Here is a 17,566-nt window from a genome sequence, read left to right on the forward strand (position 1 = left end):
TACCTCCTATGACGTCATGTTCTCCTAATACAAAGTCGGATTTTCAGATTTTTGGTCGAAAAATTGGAAATGTATCAGGAGAACATAAGTAGTGAGGAGGTATGCGTGCCACTTCTAGGAAAATGACGTCACTTCCAAGAATCGCCGAAATTCCAGGAATTCTTGATGACGTCATTTCCAAGAAGTGGCGCTTTCGGATACCTCCTATGACGTCATGTTCTCCTGATACAAAGTCGGATTTTCAAGATTTTTGGTCGAAAAATCGACAATGTATCAGGAGAACATAACATGTGAGGAGGTATCCGAATAGTGTCACTTCTTGGAAATGACGTCATCAAGAATTCCTGGAATTTCGGCGATTCCTGGAAATGACGTCATTTTCCTAGAAGTGGCAAGAATACCTCCTATGACGTCATGTTCTCCTGATACAAAGTCGGATTTTCAGATTTTTGGTCGAAAAATTGGAAATGTATCAGGAGAACATAAGTAGTGAGGAGGTATTCGAATAGTGCCACTTCTTGGAAATGACGTCATCGCGAATTCCAGGAATTTCGGCGATTCCCGGAAGTGACGTCATTTTCCAAGAATTTTTGAAATTGTCTTATAATAAGGTAAAGGAATTGGAAATTAGATAACACTGTAGGCGAGTAATGACACTTGTTGCATTTGTTTAAAATAATTTATTTATTTAATAGAATTCAGTGAAATATACAGTAAATTACAATTAAATTCAATTTTAGAATGGTATATTTAAATATATTTCGCTTCCGCTATAGTAATTAAGTATACTAATGCATATTGTGGTAAAAAGTGTAATAATCAGTTGCAAATTACTATTTAATTATGTGGAATTAATAATGTAAGTATTGTCTATTCCATTTCCTTTCTTTTCCTTTCTTCTACTGTGTCCTCTGCTTTCTTCTTAATCGTATAATTTGAAAGTAATCCTGGTTAATTGAAGAATAGATCCTTTTTGAATACTCTTCGATCCTGCAGACATCTACTATGTCTTCTATCTTGTGGCACCTGTAATAGAAAGAAAAGGATTATTAATTAATCTACATATTAATACTTTTAATGTATTTGTTGTACAAAGTGTTTTAATATGTTTTGAATTCTATACCTAGTCATTAGTGTGATTAAATAGGGTAGATTCCTACTACGTAGGTTCTTGTCCATGCTAGAGTAGGATAAAACAGTATAGATCCCTACTCTTGTTAGAGATCACCGCTTGGTGCAGCACTTTGCTTGGGGCAACGAAATCTGTCGTTTCCTCTCTCTTATTACCATTATTCGTCAGTGAAAATCAATAATATAACCTCAATCGTAACGCAACAGCTTTAAAAAACACATGTGGTACACCTATTATAAACAAGTAGAACATATTTTGTTAGTAATAGCAAAAAACAGCCGTGTTATCGCATAAAAATTGTCAATTCTACGCGAGCGAAGTTAACATAACGAAGTTAACCTATTGATCGGATTTCCACGAGAGGTTATACTGCAGATCGCAGTGTTTGGTGTGTGATGTTAGAATAGTAAAATATATTGTATGAAAAATGAGTGATTCTGAACAAGAGGACGGTCCAATATCGACAGAGCCAGTGGACAACGCGTGGTCCTTAAAAATCCCAGCTTTCAAGCCCGAACACAATCCTCATCGGCTGCTCGCGGAAAGTTCGTTCGCAACTTTGTTCCCGAAATACAGGGAGAAATATTTAAAGGAACACTGGCCGCTGGTACAGAAAGCTTTAAACGAGCATGCGATCAAGGCAGAATTGGACCTGGTGGAAGGTAGCATGACAGTGAAAACCACAAGAAAAACATGGGATCCTTACATTATAATTAAAGCTCGCGATATGATCAAGCTTTTATCTAGATCTGTCCCTTACGAGCAAGCAGTCAGAGTGCTGCAGGATGACATTGGCTCTGACATTATAAAGATATCATCTATGATGAGTAACAAAGAGAAGTTTGTTAAAAGACGTCAGAGGCTCATTGGGCCCAGAGGATGTACTTTGAGATCCATAGAACTGCTGACAAATTGTTATGTTCTTGTGCAAGGGCAGACAGTGGCTGCACTGGGACCTTACAAGGGTCTGCAACAAGTTAGACGCATTGTGGAAGACACAATGAAAAATATTCATCCTATTTATAATATAAAAGCATTGATGATCAAGAGGGAATTGGCAAAGGATCCAAAATTAAAGGATGAGAATTGGGAGAGGTTTTTGCCTAAGTTTAGCAGCAAGAATGTCAGCAAGAGAAAGCAGCCAAAGAATAAAAAGGAGAAGAAGCCTTACACTCCGTTCCCACCACCTCAACAGGAGAGCAAGATGGATAAGATGATAGCTTCCGGAGAATATTTCTTGAACGAGGAACAGAAGAGGGCCAAGAGGAAGAAGGAACACGATGCCAAACACCAGGAAGCAGAGAAGAAGAGGCAAGAGCGCAGGGCACAAGCTTTTGTACCTCCTGAAGAGGAACCAAAGAAAAAGAAGGAGGAGAAGAATGAACTGAATTTGGATGAATTTAAGCAGAAAGTGAAGAAGGGGCTGCAAAAAAAGCGTGGTACGAAATCGTAGCATCAGTACGGAAATTATCAGACTTCTATAATAATTTCTTCGACTGTACTGTTTGCAAATTATCTTTGTTATTATATTTCTGCGTGAAAAAAAATCGCATAGTTTTCTGGAATAACTCCAGTGTTTTATTAAAAAACCTTGTTCCTATAAGTACTATAATATCGCGCCCTTAACGTACGAGTGCAAATATATATAAGCATATACCATAGCCGTATATATTTATATATATTCCGTTCAGTTTTTAATATGATACACTTGCAAAATACAGAGTCGTAGAAATACAACGTGTACACCTTGAAGACAGGTATTCGTCGATGAAAACGATCGTTCGTGTATGCGTTTAAAGGTCCTACGCGTCAAACGGGCTGGCATTCCCAGAATGCCAGAAAAAAAGAACTCGTGCTTTTCCGTAGCTACCTCTAAGTACTGTACAAACGTTAGTTTCGCGTACCAAGTCTTCAACGTGTTAATCCCCGTAAACGTGGTACCAAGTAGCAATTAAAAAAGCCCAATCGGTATTTAACAAGATTTAAACGATCAATGGTTCCCTCGAAACAGCACTTTTGCCTCGCCAAACGGGGGGCTAATAAAGGATTCGCAACGTATCGCAGACACAGTAGAGAAATCGGACATAATCGTGTCACTGTACAGCCTGTATCCCTAATTGTTAGTGTTACTTAAATCTTAAACGTTAAGTCGCGAGTCGGTCTCGTTTATCTTACAGCTTACTGATTCATGGAAGTACGTCGTTTTCGTTTAGCTTACATCGTAGACACGTTATGTACAGTTTAGCGCGCGACTATGGTTTTATGCCTGGTTACCCGCGAAACGCGCTACGAAAGAATTCAAGCGAACGCCGCGTGTCCGCTTCGAGTTTTAAGAGACGCCTCAGGACGGGAGACAGACGATTGATCGATCGCGTACAAGTATTTACAGCGCGTCGATTCGCGAGTCGTTTGGGGGAGAAAGCGGAAGTGTTGAAAGGACAGGCCTCCGCTCCTTTCGTTCCACGCGTTTAACCATCCTTTTGATATCTCCTCCGTTCGATTGCACCGTTCTCTGTTAGCTTGAAAGAATCTTTCCAGGGACTAGGAGAAAGCTTACGTGTAAAATACATTTATCGGTCGCAGCGTTTAATTTAGCGTTCGAATAAAAAGTTAGAAATTGAAAATTGTTTAAATGAAACCACCGTCGAGGAGAATGCATAATTACGTAGCGCAGCCAAATCGATGGCTTCGAAATATGTATAATGTATAAGAACTTCCCGATTCATCGAGATCTTCGAACCCATATGTATGTATGTATGTACAATGCACCAGTTTAAAGTCGACTAAATCCGAATGGTAGTGTCCGACAACTTAGCTTAACGTGTTTTAAGAGTAAAAGCAACCTCTCCCTCTGGATATACACACAGCTTCCCGTAAAGCTACGAATCTGTGTAGGCGATTAGGGTTTTATCATACAAAAGCTTACAATAACTCGGTAGCTGTATACATATACATACATATAAATGTACATATATATATATATCTATACGTATATCGGAGCTTGAACGCGAGATGACGGCAGTCAGATCATTGTCGTCGTGAAAGTATCAGTGTACAAAAAGGTCGTTCGCCTCTCGCTACGTATTGCTGTGTTACAGTATAGTCGCACCGTTTCATCGCCTTCCATCGACTCGACGCGTCATAGATTCAATTGTCCGATTAATTAGAAATTCGCCAAGCGAAATGGCTCCTCTGACGCGGCGGGCTTCGCTAGCAAGAACCGTGGAGTAGTGGAATACGAAACGACTGAATGGAGTGATTCACCAGCTGACCAGCGGAACGGAGAACGCAATCGGTGTTCTGCGACGCGTCGAGCTCTCGAGGGGCGAGGCACACCGCAATTCCCAGCTATTCGCACAACCAAGTAAGTGTACAATTTTCTTATAGAAAAATAAATCTCTTTGTGAGAATCGTAGCGCACGCGTTCGAATCGGCGAGCGACCGATCCGCGTCGCGATCGCGGACACGGATCGGCGTCGACGCGATGCCGTTAATATCGCGTGCTTGTGCTCGGTGTTCGGCTAAGAAACAATAGTCGATCAGGAATTAGCGTTTACTCTTTCTCGTTTTTGTTGCTCTTTTATTCCTCGTTTAAGGCCGTGAAAATAGGGGAATTGATAAAACGATATTGTTCTTGCTTGTTGTTTGCTTTTAATGCTCGCAAAGCGACCGCCATTTAATAACGCATCGCGTGGCGTCAGATTAAACGATTGTTCGTTAATGTTTGATGCTCGTTAAACGATACTCGAACGATAAAACAGCCTAGAGTTCGCTTAAAATTATCGCGCCAGAGTATATCCGCTATCTCGTTCGGCTCGATTTTTATTCGACAATTTTAAAATGATATCGTTTGAGATCATCGTGGTACGCGATAAATGCACCGGAATGAGAACGCCTCGTATCGAGCCGTTTAAAATGAACTCATCGCCGACTAGGAGAGATCGACGCACGTTTCGATCCTACGAACAAACACCTCACCGGTCGATCGATGTAAAAAAGGAAAGCATAGATTTGTTCTATGATGTTCGTCCGCCAAGCGCGAACGTCTTCGATTCTACTTAAATTAGAAGAAAAAGACAACCTGCCTCTTCGTTTCGCTACGAAACTCCGAACAGAGGGCTTCAATTCCAGGTTCTCTGTCGACGTCCCATCGAAAAACAGTCTCACTAAATCTACGAATAGTAGTTCAGACCGATATATCACCCTTCCAATCAGTACGTTTCTCCTTCACGCTGCCTCGATAAGGTCCTTCCTTTCCCTCTTTTTTTTTCTATTTTTCTCTCTTATTTTTCTGTTTTTTTCTTTTTACGGAACGACAAAACCATACATTGCAACTCATCGACGGGTCCGATCGAGCAGCCCCGATCTCGGATCGATCAGATCGCTCTCCCTGATCAGATCCACCCGCCTCCTTCCGATCAGATACTGCACACCCTGGGTCCTTCGCGAGTGACGACGGCACCGCAACCTTCACGAACCGGCGATCGTCTTCGGGAGCTAGTGATTGTGGTTGTACAGGTGCCACCTCTGCGTCTCGGCGTTCGAGTCGCATTTCTCCGCTGTGATGCCCCTCTGCGCGTGGTATCTCGAGTCCACGCAGACGGGGATCCTCGAGTGCCGGATCAAGCCGCCCACCAGGTGCCTCCATTTCTGGTTCTCGCTGCCGTCGCAGATTTGCATCAGCAGCGTGGTGCCTTTCGCGTACACCGGCAGAGTTAGGCAGAGATCGTGGTGCTTGATGAGCCCGTCCTTCGTCAGGCCCCATTCCTGAAACGGAATTAGTCAAATTAGCTAATCGTTACTTGGGAAACTTCTATCTCCTACGTTTTTATCTATCTTTCGAAAAAACCCGAGAGACTCGCGAGTATTGTGCACTCCAATGCAAACTAAAGTTAACGATAAGTAAAAGTTTCTCAGCAGAAACCACTCTCGAAAGTCAATCGCGGAGAAGGGAACCGTTGGTAGTTCGGTGATCGAAACGCAAAATCGAACAGACGGATCGATGACCGTGCCAAGAGGATGAGAGTTGTTTCTACGGAGGCGTCGAAAGTGGCGCGGGACGAATTGAAAACGGAGCGTGTGTCTGTGGTTACTTGATTGCCGCCTGTGTCGTGGCACGGATAGAGCCCCACGTTCCCGTCGAGAAGATTGCCCATGCTGTCCAGGCAGGCTGGGCCCTGCTTCAGCGATCCGCCTGGGCCACCCTCGCTGGTCGGTATAACCAGCTCCGGGTACACGTTTTTCAGATACCAGCTGAAGGGCTTGCAATGCAATTTCCGCTTCAGCTCCATCCTGTCCTGAATACTGAAACAAGGGAGACGCGAGGCGACCGGGCGTCGTTTTATTAATACGGCTCACGTGCGCTGACGCGTTTTAATGAAATCGACTATCGGGTATTTCGGCCCGTTCGCGCGCTCGTAAATCGAGCGCCACCCCTCGCGCACCTCGTCCACCGTGCCGCGAAGAGACGGCGCAGAAATTAGCTCCGGTGATAAACGATCCAGGGTGCCTGGCTCGAAAGAAACTTCGCACTCGCGAAACTCCGGCCAATGAATAGATTCTGAGCGCTAAGCGTGTCGCGAGATTGTTTCGAGTATCGATGTTGCTCCTCCGGATGGGGTGGAACGGCGATCGCCGTTTCGAGGGGCTAATTTATATTCCTCGCGCAATAACGAACTTTTATCGCTTCCGTTATTCGCGTCTCTGATCGGAAATGCGTTAACGATCGCTGCAGCTAGCGCGAAGAGGATGAGGAGGGGATGGTATTCCATCGAGAATCGGACGAGCGTACTTACTTTCCGTAGGGGATGTTACGCGCCAGAGGCACCGCGTTGTAGTAGAACTGTTTGTAATCGTCCATCCACACCTCAGCGGCCCGTCTGGTGTTCCGCGCGAAAACGTTCCCGCTGCCACCGGGGAACGAGTACGGGTGCCGTTTCCGGAACACGTGCCCGACGCGGGAGCACGGGATAATCTCCAGGCTGCCGCCGCACTGCCACACCCGGAACGATATCTCTGAAAGCCGCGTGGTCGGGGTCTCGAAAATCACGTTCGTTCACGGATATTTCTGCGGGCAACAGATCGAGATCGAGCATTCTCACCGAGATTCTCGCCGCCCCACACGTCCATCTGAGTGTCGTACTTGCCCAGTTTCTCGAAGTACGCCTTGTTGATCACGAACAGGCCACCTGCGATCATTGGAGTCCTAATCGCTTGCGTGGGGTCCTTCTGCCGCGCCTGTCGCTCGACTTGGCTCAGGTACTCCCACTTGAACACTAGACTCCAGTCGAAACCACCCCTCAAATCAGCCGACGCGCCTGAACAATTTAAATGTGGTTGAGATCAATGAAAATGTATCGAAGTGAACGGGTACGAGACCAAGCGCAGAATAAGTGATAGTACCGATATATTGGAAGGTGTCCATGCTGATGACATCGATGACCGGACACACGACTCTCGTAGGATCCTCTGCGACCCTTTCTAATAAAGGCTCTAGCCAGTCAGCGTTGCATTCGCAGTGGGAATCGAGGAACGTTAATACGCTGGCCGTGGCTGCGTCCGCGCCGCGCACCCTCGACCTCATCAAACCCTCCCTCTTTTCGTTACGTATCACTCGAACCTTGTGTATTCTCGATAGCTCTTCGCCGTCCTCCGCTGTGAAAAGGAAAAAAAAGGGATAGACATCGAGTTCTAAGATCGTCAGAGGTTTAACGAAACAAATCTGCTTACGATGATCGCTAAAGTCGTCCACCAAAATGATCTCCTTGATCAGATGCTCGGGGCTTCTGTTCAGCACGCTGCGATCAGAAACGACAGAGGTAACGGGACGCGTATAATCGCGCGGAAAGAAATTAAACGGATCTAATTCCATCGAAATCCTGCCACTGAACGCCTCAACGATCCCTCCCCTTGCCTTAAGTGAGTTTCTCTAAATAAGTTTCGCGGAGGCCCTTTCTCGAGGAGAGAAACTCTTCTCGACGGAGAAAAAAAATTCCTTTCTCGGCAAAAGTAATCTCGTCCGAGCCACGTGATGTTACGCCGCGGAAAAATGTTTCAATTAACCCGGGCGTTCGCGAGGGAAATCTTTGATTCGGGACCAGGCAAATGGAGGGAACGATTCTTTAAGCGAGTTCGAGATATTCTCTAGATGCTTTCAGAATATTATATAAACCTGCGAACGCGTCGGTTAACCTTTCGTCGCGTCGGCGAAGTCTTCGGATCCTGATGCTGAGAGACGGCGAGATAATTAATTAATAATTAATCCATTTTACTTATCGCGTTATTCACGCTTCGTCGGAACTTATCGCGGAAGATCGATTTTGTTACTCGCGAACTCGCGTCTCCCTTTTTCTCTCTCTCGATAAAAGAGGGAAAAAAGATTCGAATTACCCCATCGAGGCTGAAAATGCAAGAATTTAAAATTGAGCATCAGCTATTCGAATCTCGCGCCTAATTTATCATAGCTCGTGGTAATTGGCGTGGGATAATGGAACGCCGATTAGAAAATTCCATCGGCCCTCCGCCTCTGGATCCGGGTCGGGAGCTTTCTCGCGTTTTCCACCGGACTGCATCGCGTTGCACGTACACCCGATCGTAGCACGCGTGGGAATTTACCCGCCTCGTGATCAACGAGGAAATATTAATCTCGTTTCGCTGAATTCTACCCCCGCATTCCCGACGCTCGACGTTTTTCCATTGGACGCGAACGAATTTCATCGCTTCTCTCCGTTTCCGCCCCCGCCCCTGATTTTTTCCAACCATCTCTCGTTTCATCGTGAACGATGCGTGACACGTGGAAACGGAGTCGAAAATACCTGACGACAGTCCTGAGCAGCGTCGAGCGGGCCTCGTTATGGAAAGTGATTATCACCGACGTCGGGGGTAGGTCCCTCCTCCATTGCTTCATTCGACACCTGAAACAAGAGCAGCGGTTCCTTTCCTGAAATTTTCTGGACCACCTATATACGCATACATTCCAACGAACAGATGAAAAGAACGGACAGTTCGTTGGGTTAATTAGGTAAGCGAAGTTAAGATCAAGATTCGCTTAATGAGCTTTTCAATGAAACATTAGGCACGGTATAATTGGGTCATCAACGCGCCGCGGATAGGATCGATAGTCGCTTCGTCGAGTTTCTTCTCGACGTTATCTGTCGTAACGTCCGTTAATATGCTTATCAGTCGATCCCCCGAGGATCCTCAGGTCGGTTCCGGTAACGCGCAAAGCGTCGCCTCGTTAATGATTAAGCGTCGCGCTCCGGATTACCGGCTATTCCCTGGTTGGTAATCGGCGTGCCTTATCGATGCGTCGAATCGTTCCATCTAACACGGCCCCGTTATTATTCCAGCATTACTTTTATCACTCGTGCTCACGGTTCCTGCTATCGACGGTAAAGCGAGATTTCGAGGACCCTGCAGAGAGCGGCGGCGCACGGCCGCGGCTTATTCTCCTTTCATTGAAAATAAAAAGGCGACGTTTTTGAATTCCGTCCAATTCGTATTTCCCGCGGCTCCCGTTCAGGGATGAAAAAGCGAGGCCCGGCTCGGCCGTGGGCGGCGTAGAGCAAATAGATGGAGAGGAGGGAGGCGGAGGACGATCATTTTGGCGCGGCACGCCGACACGGAGGGTACATAAATGCGACTAGACGGCCAGAACGATCCCAATATGTCAGTTCCACTTTCCAGAGATAAACTCGAGGAACGTGTACGGAATTCGTCCACGCGTAGCGGCCGCCCGCAACCACCGCTCACCCTCCTCCTCCTCCTCCTCGGCATCCACGGCCTCCTCGTTTCTTTTCCGCACCCCCATCGCGCGCGCCAGCTAGATTGTAAAAGTTCGCTGATGAGATTATCGATCGCGGGAATTATTACCAAGCTCGAGAGTGCGACCGCTCGGAAAATTCAACCACTCTCGAGAAGAAGGGTGTCGCGATGCGGTTGTTTCGCGTTTCGCCAACCACCCTCTCGCATTATCGGTTACCGCTGCTCCCCGCGTCCCACGCCGCGCCGCGCCGCGTCGTCTCGATGACGCTTTATCGACGGAAATTACCGAATTAAAGTCACGTCGAGGCGACGTTAACTCAATAATGCCCGGGAACAAAGGAGCGGCGTCGGGGAGGACGCGGGGGTGGTCGAGGAAAAATTACTTTGAAACGCAATAAAACGCGGCGGCCGCGTTTTCAAGGAGGACGAGAAGGTGCGCTTAATGCAGTGGGTAGGACGTTGGCTTTCTTGTCGAGGGTACCGTGATTCGTTTTGCTCCAACAAATTGAGAGGGTTGGATCTATTTCTGCAGTACGAGGGAACGCGAACTCTCACGCTCGTGAATTTAACCCTCCGCGGGGCTTTTGCAATTTTTATTCAGCACACAACCCGAGTTTCAAATTGATGATTAATTAACCGGCATATTCTCGTTAAGCTCCCATTACGGGCAGTTTCTGCGCTTCCAATCTGTATTAGACACCCGAAGGAGAGGATCGTATATAATTTAGGGGAGTATAATAACGTGGCGAGGGCGAGACGACTGTCGGGGACACATTTGCCGACAACGAAATTGCAAACGAGCCTTAAAGCGGGTTGGGCGGGACGGATCATCCGGACGGTTTAATTCGAAACTGCGATTCGGGCTTTGGTCCTGACGTTAGAGTGGATAACGCGTCGGGAATCGGCGAGCCCATCGAATTCTCGAGACACGGTTCGCGTGGACCAGTCGCGACAAATGCATACGCAACGAACGAAATCGCCTGACGAACGATAATCGTGGAATCGAGATCGTGCGAACGTCTGTGCATCCGTAAAATTAACGGTCAAATCGATAGAGTCCAACAAACTTTTTAAAGTTAACGAACGGATTCGTAGTTTCAGAATTTCCCTAAAAAAACAGGCTTTCGTATATTTCCCACGCGGCTAGATTATCTTCTAAATCTGAAAATATTTGGTTGTATCAAAAATCCAGAAATTATTCCGCGCATTCCACGGATACGCGGATTGTAAAATATTGTTGGAAAACTGTGCATGATATATTGAACGATTAAATAACTTGCCACGGGTAACGCAATTATCGCGTACCGCAGAAAGGGACAACGCGCTTGGTAATAAAAAAAAAACAGGGAAAAAGGGTGAAGCGAATTCGCGTCGAAGGGGTGCGAGGGGAAAATAAAGGAGAATATAGCGAATTCGGATACGATGTATAAATTTACGCGTGCACGGGCGGATTGCATGTGCTGGGAATACGGGGGATGAACAGGACCCACCCTGCGCGCGATCCGAACGAGTTTCGGATTAATCCCGCGCGGAAGCTGCATCCGATCTCACATCGAAATGCAATCGTGGATACGGCCAAGTGGTTACAACGGATCAACGCGGCACAGGAGAAACCGGATCAATCGTGACACGGGAAATAAATTTGCAGATAAATAAAGGGCCCTCCTCCCATTTACACAAATCAATATCCCCGATTGTCGTTATAATCTTGTTACTTGCTAATTACTTATACGTCGGGACCTGTGTAATTTTATTTCTTTGATTTACGAGTTAAATTATCATTCGAAATAATATTTTACGGAATCTATTTTACGACACTACCCGACGCACGTGCATATACGAATGCGTTCGTGTATGAATGTAAATACGAACAAATCCTTTGGATTGCCGATAAGTTATAATATTGGCGACTAATTAAGGGTATAATCGATGCTCGTCATTCTCGAAAAAATATCCCGCAGCCTTTCGCGTGGATTAATTTCCACGTTCCCATGCATGATCATTTCGGAAACCGCGTTCGAGGCTGTCTGAGCAAATCCCAGCTGAGCGGATTTTTCGAATCCGTCCGTGGGCCACGCGTCACCGGAAGCCCGCGTTCGGAGTTAAAAATAATTCCGCTCCGCCGGTTTTAATGCGCGCCGCTTCAGCGTATTAGCACGCGTCGCGTTCCGTCAACGGGATGAGAGATGCGACGAGGTAAAAAAATAAAAAAAAAAAATAGAAAAAAGAAACAAAAAAAAGGTGGAAAAACCCCGGGAAATTTCGTTCGCGTCGCTTGCGATCTGAAACGCACGCTAGGCATTCCGTTACGCGGACGACCGCGCGTTGGTACACCGCGAGAATGCGCCCTTTATGAAATCTACGTGTCCTCATGGTCGGTTGATCCCCTCGGCGGAAGGTCGAAAAATCTCGTAACCTCTTTGTCCAACCCTTGCTCCTGGACGAATTGAATTCTCCCGCGGACCTGCGTCCCCCGTAACCGGTGGATGTGCTTTTCGTCGAGGGATGTAACTCGGACGCTCTCTGTGCGACACTGTAAACGCGGATTTGGATCGTACAATACGGATCAGCGAGCGAAAACAACGGCCGTGAAGCTTTGAAAGAGGGATTCTTTAAAAGCGGAACCGGGTGAGGAATTCTTTTGTCGCCGCGCGAATCACAGCGTTAGCTGGTCGTTGGTTCGAGAGTTACCCGTTGCGTCGAGGGGGTTGAAGATTTTAATGCGACGCGTATTAAATTCGCTGTCTCTAAACTTGCTTAGATACACGACGCGTTTGCTTTAGAAACTCTCCCAACTCCCATTCGCAGCACCCTGTTCACCCTTAAGAAGACACTCCCGGATACACTGACTCGCCCTCTACTCGACTTCCGCGTGATATACACGGCCACTCTCGGCGTCCTAACAAGCGGATATAACGTTTGCATTTTACCGTAGACGCGGCTGCCAAGCGTAACGATCGTGTCTGTATTTCTTTAATTGGACGGAAATTAACGCGTCAACATTTGGTTGGACTTAACTCGATCGTTTAATCGTCGTAGCTCGGTTCTTTGACGAGCCCCGCTTCCCGTTTGGGATTCATTAAGATTGCATTCGCTTTATCGTTCGCGAATTTTTCAAACAGCCCGCGGCTAAAATTTATTTGATCCTCGGCTCCGTTGGAAAGTCCACGCCGTCTCAGTTATTGCGGCAAACAAACTGATTCGCAAAGTACCTTAACGATTTCATAATTGCAATTACGGAAACGCTCTCGAACTCGAGTCCAACTCGCGAGACTTCCTATTGATTTTCTCGCTCGGTACCTCGGGACAAAAGTTCCCTCCTTGTTTTAAATCGCGCCCCTGGTGCACTATCGACGATCTCGTGTCATTTCGCGAGCGGCTAATGATAGGTCGAAGCTTATTAGAAACGTGTCGTTGCACTTTGGGGACTGATGGAACGACAGATTTCGAAACGCACCTTGAGAAATTCTGTTCTCGCTGTTGTCAGGGATGACTTTTCTGTCCCACTTTGAAATCGTACTTCAAAAATCTCGTAGCAAGATCTTTCCAGGCAATTACGTTCGAACAGATTTGAAGATCAAGGGACGATACAAAGGAATATTCTTATTGTATTTCTATTGTTTCTAGTACTCCTGGGAGACTCAGTTTCAATGGAGCGTTATCCGTCGTCTGAAACGTGGGGGGGTTTGATATCACCGGTAGATTGTCTATATCTTTGGACGGAAGGGGGAGAATTTCAGCGAGGTACAATGGTTCTTTCGAGAGGAACGAAATAATACTACCGTTCGAGGAACTCGAGAGAGCAACCGATCGAGAGGTTATTGCGCCCCCTCGGCACCCCCCGCGGATTTTTCACGGGGTTCCCCGTTTTATGGAATATCGTTACTTAGAATCCAGCCGTTGGTTCGATTCCAACGAACGGTTAATTAATTACACGAACGAGCGTGAATCGTTCAATTCGCAGGATAATCGGCTTTATTTAACTAATTACGGAAAAATCCAATTACGCGAGCGAATAAACAGCGGAACAACGTTGTCTCGAATTTCAATCATTAGTCGATTCAACGCGAACTCGAAAACGCCCTTAGTTAATTTCATTCGTGATTTTATCAGCCGGTTACGACCCTTTAACGAAATAAAACAATCAACGATGGGAACAATGGCCACTCGGCTAAGCACACATTACCACTAGCGTTACAACAATACGCGCCGACTGTTCCAGCATCCATCCGTTCCAAAAACACCAATCGACTCGCGGCACACAAAGAACCAAGGGCAGTTTCCCTATTCCCATTTCCGCCTATGCTCGAAACGCGCGGGGTAGTTTCGCGCGCGCATTATCAATCGTTCGAAAGCGTCGAATAAATCCGATTAATCGTGTGCATTACCGGGGTCCTGTTAACGACCGAGCCATTTCGTCGGCCCATTCGCGGGATGGAAATATGTTCGTAGGCGATTAGTATGGCGTCGAAAGAACGAATTGCGCGCGAAACGGGGACGCGGGTCTCGCGGGCAGAATCCGGGCCAGATTTCCAGGGATTGGAATCGATGTCTTCTTAATAACGCCGCGTGCCGGATGAGGACATCGTCGAATCGCGCGACAAACAATACCGAAACGGCTCGATATCGTGACCGACATCGTTCCACTCTCCGTGATTATTTCTGGTCTCGACGAAAAAAAAAAAAAAAAAAAAAACAAAAATAGAAATCCTCCGCGTACCGCGCGTTGTTCGTCCTCCGCGTCGGCGAACCTAACCGTTAGTCGCGAACGGATATTAAATGAAACCTTTCGCAGGTCACACGCGCTGGAAATTACACACCGCGTGCTACGTAACACCGTGACACGAGTCGAGCCGCCTCGAATAAGAAATTTAATCAATGTTAATGCACATTTTCGCGGAACGCCGCGCGTAAAACCGCCCACGGACGTGCACGGCCGTTCGTTTAATCGCGGTCGTCGAGATATAAATTCGCGCGGGGCAAAAATGACGGTCGAACAGATCAATTTTACGGGTGAAAATCGAGAACAATGCTCGGCATCGGAATCGTATGTTACTATTTTTTCGATTCGCGTGCTCGCGCCGCGCGATTTACGGGCCGCGTTGCAATTTCTGCCGCGGTGTGCGTTTCGTGACCCAGGCATTTCCCACGGATCCCCGTTTTGATTTTGCGCGCGCGTACTCGCGACGGGAACGGGGAACTTTTAAGCGGATCCTCGCGACGCGGCAATGTCCCCGCTAATGTCTTACGCGAGGAATATATCTCTCGATGAGTTTCATCGATTCCACGACGGCGGTAAACGTTCGCGCCAGTATTGGCCAGGGTGCGGAGTAGGCGAGACGGTTACACGCGGAATAAGAGCGTGGCAGGTGCTTTCGCCCCGGGTCGGCGGTAAATTTCCCGGATTTTATCGGCGAAAATTTAGAGACACCATAAAACCGCGCGTCGAACGAAGACGCATGTTTATGTGTATGGATATTTCCGGATATTCCGAACGACGAGATAAAATATGCGAACGCCGTAGTTCTCGTTAGTTGAAGATTTTACGACGTACCAAACTGGTATATCCTCCTGTCCCAAGGAGATATGATCTTACTTAGAAATTTTATTGCGCTGGTAGACGCTGAATCGCCGTATCTTAACTCGTACCTCGTACCGTGGAATTAACAAACGGAATTACTGCTCGAACTTCCCTACACGCTGTGTAGTTCTTGTTATCGGCCACGGTTAACAGCGTTCGACTACAACGTGGGATAATCCCGTTTCGTTCGAACGCGTTTAATCCACCGTTCGAACTCCTCGCGATCCGATAATTTAAGAAACTATCGTCGAATAAAATTGCCCCCAATATCGCGTATCGTCGTGTTGTTTCCCGTAAAGTTACTCGTTCGCGATTGACCTGGCGAATAATCCTGGTCGACGAGAAATCAACGAGTTTCCGCCCCTACGGGAAGCAATCCACTCAGACGTAATCAAAAATTCATCGGCTGTATCGATCTTTCCGCAGTCTTGGCCAACGGTGAGCCCGCGAATCGATGGCCTGCCGAATTCAACCGCCCGTGCGTTCCGATCGCAAAGAGGGGTGAGACGGTAACACGCAGGGATGCGTGTCGGGGTGCTTTAATTAATTCCCCCTTTGCGTTGCCGTTCGAACGTAAACGACATTGGCGTGACTATTTCAATTTACATCACGGTCAGCCCGTAATTATTTCATCGAATCGTCCGAGCGATTCGCGGCGAAATCCATCGTCGAGTCGTTCCTCGGCTAGATTGCAACCTGCCGGGGTTTTGCCTCGGTCCTGATCGAATTAGAATCGTTCCTCCAGGGTTTCCGGTCGAAGGGGTTCATCGAGATCGCTGGACCGCGAAACCGTTAATTTCTGTCCGATATTTTCATGGCCTCCGTCGTTCTTAGGCGAGCCACGGCGATGTAGCCATCGTTCGAGGCTCGTTTCGAACCGGTGGCCGCGATTCGAATGATCGTATCGACCCGAAAAGGACCGTGGAAGTTTCGAGGGCGCGAGCGCCGCTGCACAAAACAGCCACGGCGAGCATTGTGCTCGAGCTGATGACTAATTAACGAAGGGGTTCGAGCTCTTCCAGCAGGGTCGGTTAACGAACCCGCGGCGAGGCGCGTCGAGCTCCTCGAATTGGCTGGCCGTGTGCCGCGAGTCATCTCTGGAGCTGTCCGTTCCGACTCTCCGGAATCATTATTCAAGCCCTCTTCCTTTAGGGGCGAAGGATCCGACGAGTGGCGGCGGTGCTGGGGAACGGGGCAGGGCGGTGAGACCAGTGTTATTGGAGTGGACAACGAAAGGAAGAACCAGGGCGTTTGCGCGCGCGAGGAGACCAGTGAGAAATGGTCGAGGGGTGGTTGGCGGAGGGCAGCGGTAGGATGAAAATGAGACAGGAGGGGTGGAAAGAAAGGAGAAATGACAGGAATGGATGGATCTTTATTACGCGGTGCAAGGTATTGTGTGTGTTTGCAGCTTAGCCGCGATGAAAGTAAATCGAGGATGCCACGATATCGAAGCTGGGAATAAAATGGATGAAAGCGGCGGCGGCGGCGGCGGCGGCGGGATGAAGCCGAGGAGATGGATGAAACGTTCCCGGGAAAGTGAAACAGCTTCTCCGTTGATGCTCGTCGATGAAACCGATTATGGCTTATATTTTGATGGAACGAACGATTCCGATCGAATGCTACGGGTTGTTAAATCGCGGGAGATTAATGGAGGGTGTTCGCCGCGTTTGGTAACAGCGCTTGTACCACTCGAGGGAAGTTTCTTAATTGTGGAACTTGAACGGCTCACTTAAACGCGCGGGCGGTGGAGATACACTCGCGGAAAAATCGAGTCGTAATACGTACGTGATAAATAAGCTGGAAAGTTGAAAACATAAAGTCAGAAGTCGCGTTCAACTTGTCGTCTTAGGGGGATCAACTCGCGGAACCGGAAAGACGGAGGGAGCGCCGAGAGGTCAAACAGGAAACGAAGCAGCGAGGCTGAGAAACGTGCGCGCGAGAGTGAGAGAGAAAAAGAGGGAGAGAAAGAGAGAGAGAGAGAGTGAGAGATGGAGGCGGGTAGAAAGGCACGGTTCTTGGACGGCGTTCTGCATTTGTTCCCGAAACGAACTCGGAAGTTTCCTCGTTCTGCCCGCCTCGGAGGCAGCCAC

The 17,566-nt window shown here is 47.6% G+C and overlaps 2 protein-coding genes across 2 annotated transcripts in view; one reads left to right on the plus strand and one right to left on the minus strand.

Moving 5' to 3' along the window:
* The first annotated feature begins 1,469 nt into the window (after positions 1-1,469).
* On the plus strand, positions 1,470-2,700 carry Dbe (KRR1 small subunit processome component homolog dbe). Its single transcript, XM_076910598.1, has one exon. The coding sequence runs from the start codon at positions 1,560-1,562 to the stop codon at positions 2,583-2,585; it is 1,026 nt and encodes a 341-aa protein (XP_076766713.1). The 5' UTR covers positions 1,470-1,559; the 3' UTR covers positions 2,586-2,700.
* A 2,715-nt stretch (positions 2,701-5,415) lies between these two features.
* The window catches only part of Pgant2 (polypeptide N-acetylgalactosaminyltransferase 2), a 143,048-nt gene continuing 130,897 nt past the window's right edge, over positions 5,416-17,566 (minus strand). Inside the window, exons 4-10 of the mRNA XM_076910590.1 lie at positions 8,947-9,045; positions 7,862-7,929; positions 7,535-7,786; positions 7,234-7,449; positions 6,928-7,147; positions 6,226-6,436; positions 5,416-5,899 (exon numbers count right to left, since the gene is read on the minus strand). Coding sequence (XP_076766705.1) covers positions 5,630-5,899; positions 6,226-6,436; positions 6,928-7,147; positions 7,234-7,449; positions 7,535-7,786; positions 7,862-7,929; positions 8,947-9,045 — 1,336 coding nt within the window. The 3' untranslated portion in view covers positions 5,416-5,629. The remainder of the gene's footprint in view (positions 5,900-6,225; positions 6,437-6,927; positions 7,148-7,233; positions 7,450-7,534; positions 7,787-7,861; positions 7,930-8,946; positions 9,046-17,566) is intronic.

This window comes from Xylocopa sonorina, chromosome 2, assembly GCF_050948175.1.
Source record: "Xylocopa sonorina isolate GNS202 chromosome 2, iyXylSono1_principal, whole genome shotgun sequence".
NCBI lineage: Eukaryota > Metazoa > Arthropoda > Insecta > Hymenoptera > Apidae > Xylocopa > Xylocopa sonorina.

Coding starts and splice junctions, on each gene's coding strand:
- Dbe (XM_076910598.1), top strand. CDS start 1,560: ATGAGTGATTCTGAACAAGAGGACGGTCCAATATCGACAGAGCCAGTG.